At 56.9% G+C, this 16,788-nt stretch overlaps 4 protein-coding genes across 4 annotated transcripts; all 4 read right to left on the reverse strand.

The window, feature by feature from the left end:
• Positions 1–529: 529 nt before the first annotated feature.
• Positions 530–1,756, reverse strand: JKF63_04446 (uncharacterized protein; the record flags this gene model as incomplete). Its single annotated transcript, XM_067900431.1, has 1 exon — positions 530–1,756. The coding sequence occupies one exon, from the start codon at positions 1,754–1,756 to the stop codon at positions 530–532; it is 1,227 nt and encodes a 408-aa protein (XP_067757260.1).
• A 938-nt stretch (positions 1,757–2,694) lies between these two features.
• JKF63_04447 (uncharacterized protein) lies at positions 2,695–3,876 on the reverse strand (the record flags this gene model as incomplete). The annotated part of the gene is made up of 1 exon (XM_067900432.1): positions 2,695–3,876. The coding sequence occupies one exon, from the start codon at positions 3,874–3,876 to the stop codon at positions 2,695–2,697; it is 1,182 nt and encodes a 393-aa protein (XP_067757261.1).
• A 1,724-nt stretch (positions 3,877–5,600) lies between these two features.
• JKF63_04448 (uncharacterized protein) lies at positions 5,601–6,671 on the reverse strand (the record flags this gene model as incomplete). The annotated part of the gene is made up of 1 exon (XM_067900433.1): positions 5,601–6,671. One exon carries the CDS (start codon positions 6,669–6,671, stop codon positions 5,601–5,603), a length of 1,071 nt encoding a protein of 356 aa, XP_067757262.1.
• A 5,340-nt stretch (positions 6,672–12,011) lies between these two features.
• On the reverse strand, positions 12,012–16,515 carry JKF63_04449 (uncharacterized protein; the record flags this gene model as incomplete). Its single annotated transcript, XM_067900434.1, has 3 exons — positions 12,012–12,684; positions 15,524–16,230; positions 16,339–16,515. The coding sequence occupies 3 exons, from the start codon at positions 16,513–16,515 to the stop codon at positions 12,012–12,014; spliced, it is 1,557 nt and encodes a 518-aa protein (XP_067757263.1).
• Positions 16,516–16,788: the final 273 nt, after the last annotated feature.

Consider the following 16,788-nt stretch of genomic DNA (forward strand, 5'->3'; position numbering starts at 1 on the left):
TCCTTGATCACCGCCTCCCCCCCCCCGCCTCTCCTCAGGTAAACCCTCCATGGAGATCGTGCAACTCCTTTCTGCGTGCGTGTGTGTGTGTGTGTGTGTGTGTGTGGCTATGCAAAAAAAAAAAGCATACTCATGTCAGCGCGTAAGCGTGAGCGGGGCTTATTTGGGAGATTACATCACCGTTGTAGTGGAGAGGGGGGGGGGGGTCGATGCGAAACACGTCGTGGCATTTTTGTATCGACCCCTCCATACAAAAATCTATGGCCCCCACATACATCCAAAACGTCTTCTAGTTTACATGGGTGCCTCCTCTTGTGTATTGGCCATGAAGGGGTACCCCCCAACACCTCTTGCGCATGGGAGGGCTGTCGATGGGGAGGCAGAAACCAGCAGGGCAGCGCAGTTGTGCGCACAAAGCCCACCTGTGCACGCGAAAACCACACACACGCGCACAAGCACACGGGCCTGAGCGCATGCCATGGTGTGCGGGTGTATGTGTAAGAATGAATGTTCCTGAACGAGTGCGACGTCACGGCGGCGCCACGATTTGTACAAGCGCCCTGTTCACATCCTCTACATTCAAGACCCGACACACTGTCAGATTTAGCGCTGGCTGTGGCGCGGCTGGTACCGCTACCGTGGCCCCGTCCTCCCCCAGCGCTCGACCACCAGCGCCTTTTACATCCGTCTCTGCGTCGTCGTCGTCGAGGCGACCGTCCGCGCGCAGCCCCTCGGTGGGCACAGCCATCGCAAACTGAAGGAGCTGCCTCGACTCGACAAGCTCAGGCATCACGTCCAAGTCCGCATCAACATCGCATTCACCACCAGCGAGCGTAGGACGGCGAGGGTGGCCAGGTGTTGACACGGAGTGCTGCGTACGTGGCTGCTGCTGCAGTAGGGAAGCCCTCTCCTCGGCGGCTGTGGTAGCCTCAACCCATCGCGTGATTCGAGGGTCATCGATACTCGTGAGCTGCCCCCGGGCAAACGCCGGCGCCACACGCGCCTTCACGAAGGCGCGCGGAAGCACCATGGGCAAGCCCTCACCCGTTCCGTCCGCAGCGGTGGACGGAGTCTCGCTGTTGTTCCCATCCTTTTCTGTCATGTGATGTTTTCGAGCGTGCAGCAGCCGAGCCCCACCAAGGAGTGCTTCATGCGGCAGCACCGGTGCCACATTCTGCAAGTACTCCTGCCACAAGCGACGGTCGCTTCCGTGGCAGTAGGTCCACGACGTGCAACGCTTCTTCTGCGCATAGGCCGACATGTCTGCCGTGCCACTGCTGCCGTAGACGAGTCCATCCTGAAACACGTAGTGGCCCTCCACGTGCCGACCATGCTCCCATACACCTCGATACTGACCGCCGCCGCCGCCACTGCTGCTGCCCAAGAGAACTCCAAAGTCCTGCGCTTCAACCAAGCTCTCGCCCGCGCCCTCGGGGGACAGCGAGAGGGAGGAGTCTGGATTCAAGAAATCTTGCAACGCATCACTCTCACCATCGCCACCGCTACCACCACTACTGCCAGTATCAGCGATTAAAGTGGGCGACGCGGGATTCGCACTCGCGGGTGGGCCAACAGCGCCGCCTTCACCACCGCCCGGCGGATTACGGAAGAAAATGACGCCATTCCCATGAAATTGGCCATCCTCCATACCACCAATGTACACGTCGCCGTTCGCAAAAGTGTATCGCCCAAGGCCGTCGAAGCGACGACCGTCCACAGTGAGCTGGCCGAGGTACGAACACTGAATGAACTCCATCCACAAAACACGCCGCTGCTGTAGTTTTGGAGGTGGTAAACAGAAAAAAAAAAGAGGGGAAGAGCTCGACAGCCGGATGAGCGTGCTGACTGTCAAAACATGTCGATGAGCGGGCGGGGGTCAAAAAAAAGGTAAAAAGGGGTACAGAGGGCAGAGGACAGTGGACAGAGAGGACAACATGAAGCGCTCAGCAACATCATGCGAGACCACAAACACACACACACAACGTGCCTGAAGAAACATTGACGGGAGCGAAAATCGGGGAAGGGGGGGGAGGGTGAACAAAGGTTGTAGATTAACGCACACACACACACACACGTCACACGAATATTTATCTGACACACGATGTTCGCTTCGCTTTGTTCGACCCCATTGGAGATGATTGTATCAGACCATAATAGAGATGCACACGCAATGACTTGGATCGCGGGCACATGCCCACAAAAAAAACATGCCTTTCCCAATCCCCTCTCCCCCCCCCTTGCCGGTGACTGCCTTCTCTACGAGTGCACCAACGCACCCACGTGCATGTAGGCACTATAGTTCAACGTATATACACACACACACTCATCACAAAGTGCACGCAAGTCACCAAAGAGTCAAAGCGAAAACATGACATAAATAAAAAGGCGGCAAAGCCAAACTGTACATCATGACACAAGACATACGCGTACGGTGTGTGTATGAGTCTATGCAATATATATATATATATTATATATATACTCATCGATAGAGCCATGGACACACACACACACACAGGAATCCCTCAGTGTCATACCCGTTGTCCTGATGCCCACTCCTCTTCCTCTCTCCCCTCCCCTCCTCTCTCCCTCCCCCGGGGGAAGGGAGGGAGGGGGAGAGGAGGGGGGGGGGGCATGCGGGCTCCCGTGCCCATCGCTAATGCTGGCTGTCCTGATACCTTGAAAAAAGGGGAGGTGCTAATGGAAATGACAAACAATCTGCTCCGCCAGCGACTGCACAACAGCCCCTGCCGAGGGATCTCGCTCGAAGTCAAGCGGCTGCGCCTCCTGCGCAAGAGCGCTGCAGACACTGGTCGGTACCGTCAGTGTTATCAGCTTCCTCTTGGCAGCGTAGTACTCTAAGAGCGCTGCGTGCGCGCTCGATCCACGTCGGGATGCAGATTTGAACAACGCTGATGGACCCTCGTTTGGGTGCACCACGCCATCACTGCTATTGTTATCTGTGATTTTATTCTCTGCCTTATCCGTCTCGTCCATCGACACGCAGAAGACCCCGACAGGGGAACCCAGCAGCCCTTCCAACGCTAGACCATCCGCGATGGTATAGGGCCAACACTCCGCAAGAAAAACAACTGGCATCTGCGGCGCTGCCTGTGGTGCATGCGGCACCCCTGGAATACATTGCGCAGCATCAGCACCGGCATCACCACCAGCAGACGGTACAGCGCCCCCTGCTGGTGCTCCAGTTTTGCTCGCCAAGACCCGTGCGATCTGCTGGAGAATCTCCTGCTGTTGCCCCTGCTCCAGCGGTCGGTGCGGTGGGTGAAGAGCATCGTCCGGAGCGGGCAGCAGCGCAGGCGTTGCAGAGTACATGAGGCCGCCAACACCACGAGCTACGGACTGCGCCACGGCCGTCACGATTGCAGTGAAAGCCGCCTCTTGCGTCCACTGAGCCTTAGGTGAGAAAGATACTGGAGCTAGCGACGGCTCCGCAGGCTGTTGGTGGGGTGCAAGCAGCGAGGACGTGGTTGGAGCCTCATGGGGTACACGTCCTGCCTCGCCACCTTCGACAAGTAGGACAATGTATGGGTGCATCGATCTCCACATCCCCTTTGAATCCAGCTTGCTTTTCAAGAAGGCACGGAGGGCGGTGATGGTTAGCTGAGACGACGACCCCTGTAGGAGCTCTCCCGCGTGGTGCGCGTACGCCTGACCAGCCGAACGCTGGTAAAGCTCCCCGTACACCTGTGGCACAGCCGGCGGGACCTCCACGACAGCGGTCGTGGTGGCAGCAGCAGGCATTTCCCTGAGAGTGGAATGCGATTTCACTGGCATTGAGGCCGCTTCGCTGCGGAGAAAGCCCACCACGAACTCATCCATCAGTTCGCGGATGTGATGCGTGGCACACCAACGCTCCATTGTGGTTTCCTTAAATTGTGTACAAGACCTGTAACGTATGTTTTCTTTTGTGTGTGTGTGTGTGTGTGTGTGTGTGCAAAAAAAAAGTTGTAGTTGTCCACTTCCCCGTATCGCCTGCTTCTGCTAAAATAAAAAAAGGGTGAAGAGCCTGCGGCGGACACACGTACACACACACACGAAGCGGGCAGATGAGCGCTCGTTGGTGGGAGGGGGAGGGGCGGTACCGAAAGATACGCAGTCGCAACCCACAACTAAAAAACGTCCTATGCACGTTCAGCGTGCAAACCCCGATGTGTGCGCACACCGGTGATGCAGGGCGACACACACATCAACGGGTGGTAGACGCGCGAGCATGGAACATGGAGAAAGGAAAGGGAAAAGAACAGGTGACGAGGTGAAAAGGAGGGGAGCAACAGAGGGTGAGGTGCTCACAAACAAATTAACGCACGAGTGCATTTGCAGGAAGAGAATTGACCACACCGCCGAAAGAGCTCTTGGGCGCTGCTCCAGTGCACAATAGATAAGACACACAGGCCCCTCCCTCCCAGGCAGTAGCCCACGCAGATCCCTAGAGCACGGGAAGTGGCGGAGGACTACACAGAACTGGTCATCTTACAAGGCGATCCCGCTTTGATAATACATTGATCTTTTTTTTCACGATCTATCAATCACCTCCACATCAGGGAAGAAAATAAAGGACAGCGCCGCTCCTCAGTGGATCTATTTGTGCATATATGTGTGAGCGTCGGAGGTCGGCCCTCGCCACTGCCGCGCAGCAGGACGGCACCCCCCCCCTCCCCCACTCCACCCACACTATTACTAGCTGAAGGTACGCAGCAACGCACGTTCCCGGAGATGGAAAGGAGGAGGAGGAGGAGGAGGAGGAGGGACAAACAGAGGAGGGGGGGGGAACAAACAAAAAGGCAGAATAGGAAAAGGAAAAACGACACGCGTGCAATTGCCGAGATACAAGGCAAACACACAACGCCCAGAAACACGCGCACGCTATTGCACGTCCCCCGCCAACACACACACACAGAACTTATGTCACCATCGCTGCGCGTCCCAGTGTGCAAAACACTGAAGGTGCAAAAAAAAAAGGATGGGGTGTGCGGAGACAACCACCGCAGGCCAGCCGAACGCAGACGTGGCAGGGCGCAAGCACAACCCGCCGTGGAGCAACAAAAACAATGCGATGCAGGCGTGGCGTGTTTATTCTTCTGTGCGGGTGTGTGTATGTGTGTGTGTGTGTGTGTGTGTATGCACGCGTTCGCGGCAGTCCATTGAAGAACCGCGCTCCCTTGTCCCTTCAAAGTGAGCGAGGGACAATCGTTGCTTCATTATCTTCGGTGTGTGTATGGCAGCACTGAAGCATGTGTGCAAGTCCGCAGGGCTCGTTCGCCTGGCTGCCGAGAAGGGGGCGAGGGAGAGGTCGGCGGTCATCGAAAGAAAACCTAACGTCAATAGAGTAACAAGAAAGGGGGAGCAAAGCAGTAACACAGCGAGAAAGAGGGGAGGGGTTGGGACGTTGTGTGCGTGTGTCGTCGAGTGCACTCGGTCCGTCCACCCTGGCCAGGAGGGGAGGCCGAAACGGGCAGACATTGACACAAAAACAAAAACACACAAGCACTGGTATACATCTGAGCGTGCTCGCAACAGGGGGAACAGGGGGGAGGGGAGGGGGAACAGGGGGAAGGCAGCGGCAAGACTCGGAGAAACACAGCCTAGAAGTCCTCCGAAGTCGAGAACCTCTTCGTTGTCCCCTCCGTGCTCATGACACCAGCCTTTTGGTACTCGCTCACCCTCTTCTCAAAGAAATTTGACTTGCCCTGAAGCGAGATCATCTCCATGAAATCGAAGGGCTGGGACACGTTGTAGTACTTCTCTTCGCCAAGTGACACAAGCAGTCGGTCCGCGACAAACTCGATGTAGCGTGCCATCAGCTCCGCGTTCATGCCAATGAGCCGCACCGGAAGCGCGTCGCAGATGAACTCGCGCTCGATGTCGACAGCGTCCACAACTATCTCCAGCACGCGCTCGCGCGGCAGCTTGTTCTTGATGTGCGAGTTGTACAGCAGGCAGGCGAAATCGGTGTGCAGGCCCTCGTCGCGCGAGATGAGCTCATTGCTGAACGTCAGCCCCGGCATCAGGCCGCGCTTCTTCATCCAGAACAGCGCGCAGAACGACCCGGAGAAGAAGATGCCCTCCACCGCGGCAAAGCCGATCAGCCGCTCCTGGAAACTCGCGCCGCTCCCAATCCACCGTAGGGCCCACTCCGCCTTCTTCTGGATGCACGGAACTGTCTGGATCGCGTGCAACAGCCGCAGCTTCTCCGCGTTGTCCGTGATGTACGTGTCCAGCAGCACAGAATACGTCTCCGAGTGGATGTTTTCCATCATCAGCTGGAACCCGTAGAATGCGCGCGCCTCCGGTATCTTCACGTCGTTCATGAACCGCTGCGCGAGATTCTCCATGACGATGCCGTCGCTCCCGGCGAAGAACGCAAGCACGTGTTTGATGAAGTGCTGCTCATCGGGGTTGAGCGTCGCCCAGTCCTTCATGTCGGTGCCCAAGTCGATCTCCTCAACCGTCCAGATGCAGCTCTCTTGCTCCTTGTACTTGCGCCATATGTCATGGTACTTGATCGGGAAGAGGACGTAGCGAAACGGGTTCTCCTGTTGCAGCGGCTCCTCCTCGGCCTCCGGCTCCTCGGCCTTCGGCTCCTCGGGGCTCGGCACCTCACCGCTCGGCTCCTCCACTCTCAGCTCCTCGTTGCCCTTGTCCGCACGCGGCATCTCGACAGAATCTGCAATGGGCTTCGAAGCAAGGTCCTCTGAAGACGCCCGGCTCGACACAGCGGCCGCCTCGCTGGGTGAGCTGGCAACATCTGTCTTCGACTCCTCCTCCCGCGGACGCTTCGCAGGAGGAGTGCAGTGATGCATCGCAGGGGATTCGCCAGCCATCACTCCGCAGTGAGCAGACACAGGGCGGTGTGGGAAACGGATAACAGCGTATGCAGCGCGTGTTCTCTGTCTGTCTATATGTCTCTCTCTCTCTTCGAATATCAATCTAAATATATATCTATACGTGTATCTATATCTCTATCTCGGCGACTTGTTGGGGTGGGGTGCACGTGGGGGAAGAAAAGTAGTGGATCTATGATTGTGCGTAGGCGACAAGAAAATTAAGAATAACAGTTGTAGCGTAAAACGCTTTGCGGAGTTGGATGCCTTTGAGGGAGAATAGTGGAGAGGAGGGGAGAGGGGGGGAGAGGGAGGACGGGGGGAGAGGGGGGAAGAGGATTAGCGTCAGATGTCGGCTGTCAAAACTTGAAAGAGAGAGAGAGCGGATGGGAGAGAGGGGGGAGGGTAGCACCACCGTGGAAAAAAAAGCAGGAAGGACATCGAGTGGCTCAGAAGAGGAAAGCATCTTGAGGTGGGTACGGTGCAAAGCAGATAGAAACGACGTCGGCTTCCGTTGACGGGTGGACTGTTGGCACCACTCCACACCGCACATACCCCTCTGGGGAGGCATTCGAATAGGGAGATGCAAGCGCTGCTTGGCCATGTGGGGAGGGGGGGAAGGGGGAGGGGGAGCAACAGAGGATGAGGTGCTCACAAACAAATTAACGCACGAGTGCATTTGCAGGAAGAGAATTGACCACACCGCCGAAAGAGCTCTTGGGCGCTGCTCCAGTGCACAATAGATGAGACACACAGGCCCCTCCCTCCCAGGCAGTAGCCCACGCAGATCCCTAGAGCACGGGAAGTGGCGGAGGACTACACAGAACTGGTCATCTTACAAGGCGATCCCGCTTTGATAATACATTGATCTTTTTTTTCACGATCTATCAATCACCTCCACATCAGGGAAGAAAATAAAGGACAGCGCCGCTCCTCAGTGGATCTATTTGTGCATATATGTGTGAGCGTCGGAGGTCGGCCCTCGCCACTGCCGCGCAGCAGGACGGCACCCCCCCCCTCCCCCACTCCACCCACACTATTACTAGCTGAAGGTACGCAGCAACGCACGTTCCCGGAGATGGAAAGGAGGAGGAGGAGGAGGAGGGACAAACAGAGGAGGGGGGGGGGGAACAAACAAAAAGGCAGAATAGGAAAAGGAAAAACGACACGCGTGCAATTGCCGAGATACCAGGCAAACACACAACGCCCAGAAACACGAGCACGCTATTGCACATCCCCCGCCAACACACACACACAGAACTTATATCACCATCGCTGCGCATCCCAGTGTGCAAAACACTGAAGGTGCAAAAAAAAAAGGATGGGGTGTGCGGAGACAACCACCGCAGGCCAGCCAAACGCAGACGTGGCAGGGCGCAAGCACAACCCGCCGTGGAGCAACAAAAACAATGCGATGCAGGTGTGGCGTGTTTATTCTTCTGTGCGGGTGTGTGTGTGTGTGTGTGTGTGTGTATGCACGCGTTCGCGGCAGTCCATTGAAGAGCCGCGCTCCCTTGTCCCTTCAAAGTGAGCGAGGGACAATCGTTGCTTCATTGTCTTCGGTGTGTGTATGGCAGCACTGAAGCATGTGTGCAAGTCCGCAGGGCTCGTTCGCCTGGCTGCCGAGAAGGGGGCGAGGGAGAGGTCGGCGGTCATCGAAAGAAAACCTAACGTCAATAGAGTAACAAGAAAGGGGGAGCAAAGCAGTAACACAGCGAGAAAGAGGGGAGGGGTTGGGACGTTGTGTGCGTGTGTCGTCGAGTGCACTCGGTCCGTCCACCCTGGCCAGGAGGGGAGGCCGAAACGGGCAGACATTGACACAAAAACAAAAACACACAAGCACTGGTATACATCTGAGCGTGCTCGCAACAGGGGGAACAGGGGGGAGGGGAGGGGGAACAGGGGGGAAGGCAGCGGCAAGACTCGGAGAAACACAGCCTAGAAGTCCTCCGAAGTCGAGAACCTCTTCGTTGTCCCCTCCGTGCTCATGACACCAGCCTTTTGGTACTCGCTCACCCTCTTCTCAAAGAAATTTGACTTGCCCTGAAGCGAGATCATCTCCATGAAATCGAAGGGCTGGGACACGTTGTAGTACTTCTCTTCGCCAAGTGACACAAGCAGTCGGTCCGCCACAAACTCGATGTAGCGTGCCATCAGCTCCGCGTTCATGCCAATGAGCCGCACCGGAAGCGCGTCGCAGATGAACTCGCGCTCGATGTCGACAGCGTCCACAACTATCTCCAGCACGCGCTCGCGCGGCAGCTTGTTCTTGATGTGCGAGTTGTACAGCAGGCAGGCGAAATCGGTGTGCAGGCCCTCGTCGCGCGAGATGAGCTCATTGCTGAACGTCAGCCCCGGCATCAGGCCGCGCTTCTTCATCCAGAACAGCGCGCAGAACGACCCGGAGAAGAAGATGCCCTCCACCGCGGCAAAGCCGATCAGCCGCTCCTGGAAACTCGCGCCGCTCCCAATCCACCGTAGGGCCCACTCCGCCTTCTTCTGGATGCACGGAACTGTCTGGATCGCGTGCAACAGCCGCAGCTTCTCCGCGTTGTCCGTGATGTACGTGTCCAGCAGCACAGAATACGTCTCCGAGTGGATGTTTTCCATCATCAGCTGGAACCCGTAGAATGCGCGCGCCTCCGGTATCTTCACGTCGTTCATGAACCGCTGCGCGAGATTCTCCATGACGATGCCGTCGCTCCCGGCGAAGAACGCAAGCACGTGTTTGATGAAGTGCTGCTCATCGGGGTTGAGCGTCGCCCAGTCCTTCATGTCGGTGCCCAAGTCGATCTCTTCAACCGTCCAGATGCAGCTCTCTTGCTCCTTGTACTTGCGCCATATGTCATGGTACTTGATCGGGAAGAGGACGTAGCGAAACGGGTTCTCCTGTTGCAGCGGCTCCTCCTCGGCCTCCGGCTCCTCGGCCTTCGGCTCCTCGGGGCTCGGCACCTCACCGCTCGGCTCCTCCTCGGCCTTCAGCTCCTCGGGGCTCGGCACCTCACCGCTCGGCTCCTCCACTCTCAGCTCCTCGTTGCCCTTGTCCGCACGCGGCATCTCGACAGAATCTGCAATGGGCTTCGAAGCAAGGTCCTCTGAAGACGCCCGGCTCGACACAGCGGCCGCCTCGCTGGGTGAGCTGGCAACATCTGTCTTCGACTCCTCCTCCCGCGGACGCTTCGCAGGAGGAGTGCAGTGATGCATCGCAGGGGATTCGCCAGCCATCACTCCGCAGTGAGCAGACACAGGGCGGTGTGGGAAACGGATAACAGCGTATGCAGCGCGTGTTCTCTGTCTGTCTATATGTCTCTCTCTCTCTTCGAATATCAATCTAAATATATATCTATATGTGTATCTATATCTCTATCTCGGCGACTTGTTGGGGTGGGGTGCACGTGGGGGAAGAAAAGTAGTGGATCTATGATTGTGCGTAGGCGACAAGAAAATTAAGAATAACAGTTGTAGCGTAAAACGCTTTGCGGAGTTGGATGCCTTTGAGGGAGAATAGTGGAGAGGAGGGGAGAGGGGGGGGAGAGGGAGGACGGGGGGAGAGGGGGGAAGAGGATTAGCGTCAGATGTCGGCTGTCAAAACTTGAAAGAGAGAGAGAGCGGATGGGAGAGAGGGGGGAGGGTAGCACCACCGTGGAAAAAAAAGCAGGAAGGACATCGAGTGGCTCAGAAGAGGAAAGCATCTTGAGGTGGGTACGGTGCAAAGCAGATAGAAACGACGTCGGCTTCCGTTGACGGGTGGACTGTTGGCACCACTCCACACCGCACATACCCCTCTGGGGAGGCATTCGAATAGGGAGATGCAAGCGCTGCTTGGCCATGTGGGGAGGGGGGGAAGGGGGAGGGGAGCAACAGAGGATGAGGTGCTCACAAACAAATTAACGCACGAGTGCATATGCAGGAAGAGAATTGACCACACCGCCGAAAGAGCTCTTGGGCGCTGCTCCAGTGCACAATAGATGAGACACACAGGCCCCTCCCTCCCAGGCAGTAGCCCACGCAGATCCCTAGAGCACGGGAAGTGGCGGAGGACTACACAGAACTGGTCATCTTACAAGGCGATCCCGCTTTGATAATACATTGATCTTTTTTTTCACGATCTATCAATCACCTCCACATCAGGGAAGAAAATAAAGGACAGCGCCGCTCCTCAGTGGATCTATTTGTGCATATATGTGTGAGCGTCGGAGGTCGGCCCTCGCCACTGCCGCGCAGCAGGACGGCACCCCCCCCTCCCCCACTCCACCCACACTATTACTAGCTGAAGGTACGCAGCAACGCACGTTCCCGGAGATGGAAAGGAGGAGGAGGAGGAGGAGGGACAAACAGAGGAGGGGGGGGGGGACAAACAAAAAGGCAGAATAGGAAAAGGGAAAAACGACACGCGTGCAATTGCCGAGATACAAGGCAAACACACAACGCCCAGAAACACGCGCACGCTATTGCACGTCCCCCGCCAACACACACACACACACAGAACTTATATCACCATCGCTGCGCGTCCCAGTGTGCAAAACACTGAAGGTGCAAAAAAAAAAGGATGGGGTGTGCGGAGACAACCACCGCAGGCCAGCCAAACGCAGACGTGGCAGGGCGCAAGCACAACCCGCCGTGGAGCAACAAAAACAATGCGATGCAGGCGTGGCGTGTTTGTTCTTCTGTGCGGGTGTGGATGTGTGTGTGTGTGTGTGTATGCACGCGTTCGCGGCAATCCATTGAAGAACCGCGCTCCCTTGTCCCTTCAAAGTGAGCGAGGGACAATCGTTGCTTCATTGTCTTCGGTGTGTGTATGGCAGCACTGAAGCATGTGTGCAAGTCCGCAGGGCTCGTTCGCCTGGCTGCCGAGAAGGGGGCGAGGGAGAGGTCGGCGGTCATCGAAAGAAAACCTAACGTCAATAGAGTAACAAGAAAGGGGGAGCAAAGCAGTAACACAGCGAGAAAGAGGGGAGGGGTTGGGACGTTGTGTGCGTGTGTCGTCGAGTGCACTCGGTCCGTCCACCCTGGCCAGGAGGGGAGGCCGAAACGGGCAGACATTGACACAAAAACAAAAACACACAAGCACTGGTATACATCTGAGCGTGCTCGCAACAGGGGGAACAGGGGGGAGGGGAGGGGGAACAGGGGGGGGGGGGAAGGCAGCGGCAAGACTCGGAGAAACACAGCCTAGAAGTCCTCCGAAGTCGAGAACCTCTTCGTTGTCCCCTCCGTGCTCATGACACCAGCCTTTTGGTACTCGCTCACCCTCTTCTCAAAGAAATTTGACTTGCCCTGAAGCGAGATCATCTCCATGAAATCGAAGGGCTGGGACACGTTGTAGTACTTCTCTTCGCCAAGTGACACAAGCAGTCGGTCCGCCACAAACTCGATGTAGCGTGCCATCAGCTCCGCGTTCATGCCAATGAGCCGCACCGGAAGCGCGTCGCAGATGAACTCGCGCTCGATGTCGACAGCGTCCACAACTATCTCCAGCACGCGCTCGCGCGGCAGCTTGTTCTTGATGTGCGAGTTGTACAGCAGGCAGGCGAAATCGGTGTGCAGGCCCTCGTCGCGCGAGATGAGCTCATTGCTGAACGTCAGCCCCGGCATCAGGCCGCGCTTCTTCATCCAGAACAGCGCGCAGAACGACCCGGAGAAGAAGATGCCCTCCACCGCGGCAAAGCCGATCAGCCGCTCCTGGAAACTCGCGCCGCTCCCAATCCACCGTAGGGCCCACTCCGCCTTCTTCTGGATGCACGGAACTGTCTGGATCGCGTGCAACAGCCGCAGCTTCTCCGCGTTGTCCGTGATGTACGTGTCCAGCAGCACAGAATACGTCTCCGAGTGGATGTTTTCCATCATCAGCTGGAACCCGTAGAATGCGCGCGCCTCCGGTATCTTCACGTCGTTCATGAACCGCTGCGCGAGATTCTCCATGACGATGCCGTCGCTCCCGGCGAAGAACGCAAGCACGTGTTTGATGAAGTGCTGCTCATCGGGGTTGAGCGTCGCCCAGTCCTTCATGTCGGTGCCCAAGTCGATCTCTTCCACCGTCCAGATGCAGCTCTCTTGCTCCTTGTACTTGCGCCATATGTCATGGTACTTGATCGGGAAGAGGACGTAGCGAAACGGGTTCTCCTGTTGCAGCGGCTCCTCCTCGGCCTCCGGCTCCTCAGCCTTCGGCTCCTCGGGGCTCGGCACCTCACCGCTCGGCTCCTCCTCGGCCTTCGGCTCCTCGGGACTCGGCACCTCACCGCTCGGCTCCTCCACTCTCAGCTCCTCGTTGGCCTTGTCCGCACGCGGCATCTCGACAGAATCTGCAATGGGCTTCGAAGCAAGGTCTTCTGAAGACGCCCGGCTCGACACAGCGGCCGCCTCGCTGGGTGAGCTGGCAACATCTGTCTTCGACTCCTCCTCCCGCGGACGCTTCGCAGGAGGAGTGCAGTGATGCATCGCAGGGGATTCGCCAGCCATCACTCCGCAGTGAGCAGACACAGGGCGGTGTGGGAAACGGATAACAGCGTATGCAGCGCGTGTTCTCTGTCTGTCTATATGTCTCTCTCTCTCTTCGAATATCAATCTAAATATATATCTATATGTGTATCTATATCTCTATCTCGGCGACTTGTTGGGGTGGGGTGCACGTGGGGAAAGAAAAGTAGTGGATCTATGATTGTGCGTAGGCGACAAGAAAATTAAGAATAACAGTTGTAGCGTAAAACGCTTTGCGGAGTTGGATGCCTTTGAGGGAGAATAGTGGAGAGGAGGGGAGAGGGGGAGAGGGGGACGGGGGAGAGGGGGAGAGGGGGAAGAGGATTAGCGTCAGATGTCGGCTGTCAAAACTTGAAAGAGAGAGAGAGCGGATGGGAGAGAGGGGGGAGGGTAGCACCACCGTGGAAAAAAAAGCAGGAAGGACATCGAGTTGCTCAGAAGAGGAAAGCATCTTGAGGTGGGTACGGTGCAAAGCAGATAGAAACGACGTCGGCTTCCGTTGACGGGTGGACTGTTGGCACCACTCCACACCGCACATACCCCTCTGGGGAGGCATTCGAATAGGGAGATGCAAGCGCTGCTTGGCCATGTGGGGAGGGGGGGAAGGGGGAGGGGAGCAACAGAGGATGAGGTGCTCACAAACAGATTAACGCACGAGTGCATATGCAGGAAGACAAATGACCACACCGCCGAAAGAGCTCTTGGGCGCTGCTCCAGTGCACAATAAATGAGACACACAGGCCCCTCCCTCCCAGGCAGTAGCTCACGCAGATCCCTAGAGCACGGGAAGTGGCGGAGGACTACACAGAACTGGTCATCTTACAAGGCGATCCCGCTTTGATAATACATTGATCTTTTTTTTCACGATCTATCAATCACCTCCACATCAGGGAAGAAAATAAAGGACAGCGCCGCTCCTCAGTGGATCTATTTGTGCATATATGTGTGAGCGTCGGAGGTCGGCCCTCGCCACTGCCGCGCAGCAGGACGGCACCCCCCCCCTCCCCCACTCCACCCACACTATTACTAGCTGAAGGTACGCAGCAACGCACGTTCCCGGAGATGGAAAGGAGGAGGAGGAGGAGGAGGGAGAAACAGAATGGGGGGGGGGGGGACAAACAAAAAGGCAGAATAGGAAAAGGGAAAAACGACACGCGTGCAATTGCCGAGATACCAGGCAAACACACAACGCCCAGAAACACGCGCACGCTATTGCACGTCCCCCGCCAACACACACACACACACAGAACTTATATCACCATCGCTGCGCGTCCCAGTGTGCAAAACACTGAAGGTGCAAAAAAAAAAAAGAATGGGGTGTGCGGAGACAACCACCGCAGGCCAGCCAAACGCAGACGTGGCAGGGCGCAAGCACAACCCGCCGTGGAGCAACAAAAACAATGCGATGCAGGCGTGGCGTGTTTATTCTTCTGTGCGGGTGTGGATGTGTGTGTGTGTGTGTGTGTGTGTATGCACGCGTTCGCGGCAGTCCATTGAAGAACCGCGCTCCCTTGTCCCTTCAAAGTGAGCGAGGGACAATCGTTGCTTCATTGTCTTCAGTGTGTGTATGGCAGCACTGAAGCATGTGTGCAAGTCCGCAGGGCTCGTTCGCCTGGCTGCCGAGAAGGGGGCGAGGGAGAGGTCGGCGGTCATCGAAAGAAAACCTAACGTCAATAGAGTAACAAGAAAGGGGGAGCAAAGCAGTAACACAGCGAGAAAGAGGGGAGGGGTTGGGACGTTGTGTGCGTGTGTCGTCGAGTGCACTCGGTCCGTCCACCCTGGCCAGGAGGGGAGGCCGAAACGGGCAGACATTGACACAAAAACAAAAACACACAAGCACTGGTATACATCTGAGCGTGCTCGCAACAGGGGGAACAGGGGGAGGGGAGGGGGAACAGGGGGAAGGCAGCGGCAAGACTCGGAGAAACACAGCCTAGAAGTCCTCCGAAGTCGAGAACCTCTTCGTTGTCCCCTCCGTGCTCATGACACCAGCCTTTTGGTACTCGCTCACCCTCTTCTCAAAGAAATTTGACTTGCCCTGAAGCGAGATCATCTCCATGAAATCGAAGGGCTGGGACACGTTGTAGTACTTCTCTTCGCCAAGTGACACAAGCAGTCGGTCCGCCACAAACTCGATGTAGCGTGCCATCAGCTCCGCGTTCATGCCAATGAGCCGCACCGGAAGCGCGTCGCAGATGAACTCGCGCTCGATGTCGACAGCGTCCACAACTATCTCCAGCACGCGCTCGCGCGGCAGCTTGTTCTTGATGTGCGAGTTGTACAGCAGGCAGGCGAAATCGGTGTGCAGGCCCTCGTCGCGCGAGATGAGCTCATTGCTGAACGTCAGCCCCGGCATCAGGCCGCGCTTCTTCATCCAGAACAGCGCGCAGAACGACCCGGAGAAGAAGATGCCCTCCACCGCGGCAAAGCCGATCAGCCGCTCCTGGAAACTCGCGCCGCTCCCAATCCACCGTAGGGCCCACTCCGCCTTCTTCTGGATGCACGGAACTGTCTGGATCGCGTGCAACAGCCGCAGCTTCTCCGCGTTGTCCGTGATGTACGTGTCCAGCAGCACAGAATACGTCTCCGAGTGGATGTTTTCCATCATCAGCTGGAACCCGTAGAATGCGCGCGCCTCCGGTATCTTCACGTCGTTCATGAACCGCTGCGCGAGATTCTCCATGACGATGCCGTCGCTCCCGGCGAAGAACGCAAGCACGTGTTTGATGAAGTGCTGCTCATCGGGGTTGAGCGTCGCCCAGTCCTTCATGTCGGTGCCCAAGTCGATCTCTTCCACCGTCCAGATGCAGCTCTCTTGCTCCTTGTACTTGCGCCATATGTCATGGTACTTGATCGGGAAGAGGACGTAGCGAAACGGGTTCTCCTGTTGCAGCGGCTCCTCCTCGGCCTCCGGCTCCTCAGCCTTCGGCTCCTCGGGGCTCGGCACCTCACCGCTCGGCTCCTCCTCGGCCTTCGGCTCCTCGGGACTCGGCACCTCACCGCTCGGCTCCTCCACTCTCAGCTCCTCGTTGGCCTTGTCCGCACGCGGCATCTCGACAGAATCTGCAATGGGCTTCGAAGCAAGGTCTTCTGAAGACGCCCGGCTCGACACAGCGGCCGCCTCGCTGGGTGAGCTGGCAACATCTGTCTTCGACTCCTCCTCCCGCGGACGCTTCGCAGGAGGAGTGCAGTGATGCATCGCAGGGGATTCGCCAGCCATCACTCCGCAGTGAGCAGACACAGGGCGGTGTGGGAAACGGATAACAGCGTATGCAGCGCGTGTTCTCTGTCTGTCTATATGTCTCTCTCTCTCTTCGAATATCAATCTAAATATATATCTATATGTGTATCTATATCTCTATCTCGGCGACTTGTTGGGGTGGGGTGCACGTGGGGAAAGAAAAGTAGTGGATCTATGATTGTGCGTAGGCGACAAGAAAATTAAGAATAACAGTTGTAGCGTAAAACGCTT

The sequence above is a fragment of the Porcisia hertigi genome, chromosome 22, assembly GCF_017918235.1.
Source record: "Porcisia hertigi strain C119 chromosome 22, whole genome shotgun sequence".
In the NCBI taxonomy this organism is placed as follows: Eukaryota; Euglenozoa; class Kinetoplastea; order Trypanosomatida; family Trypanosomatidae; genus Porcisia; species Porcisia hertigi.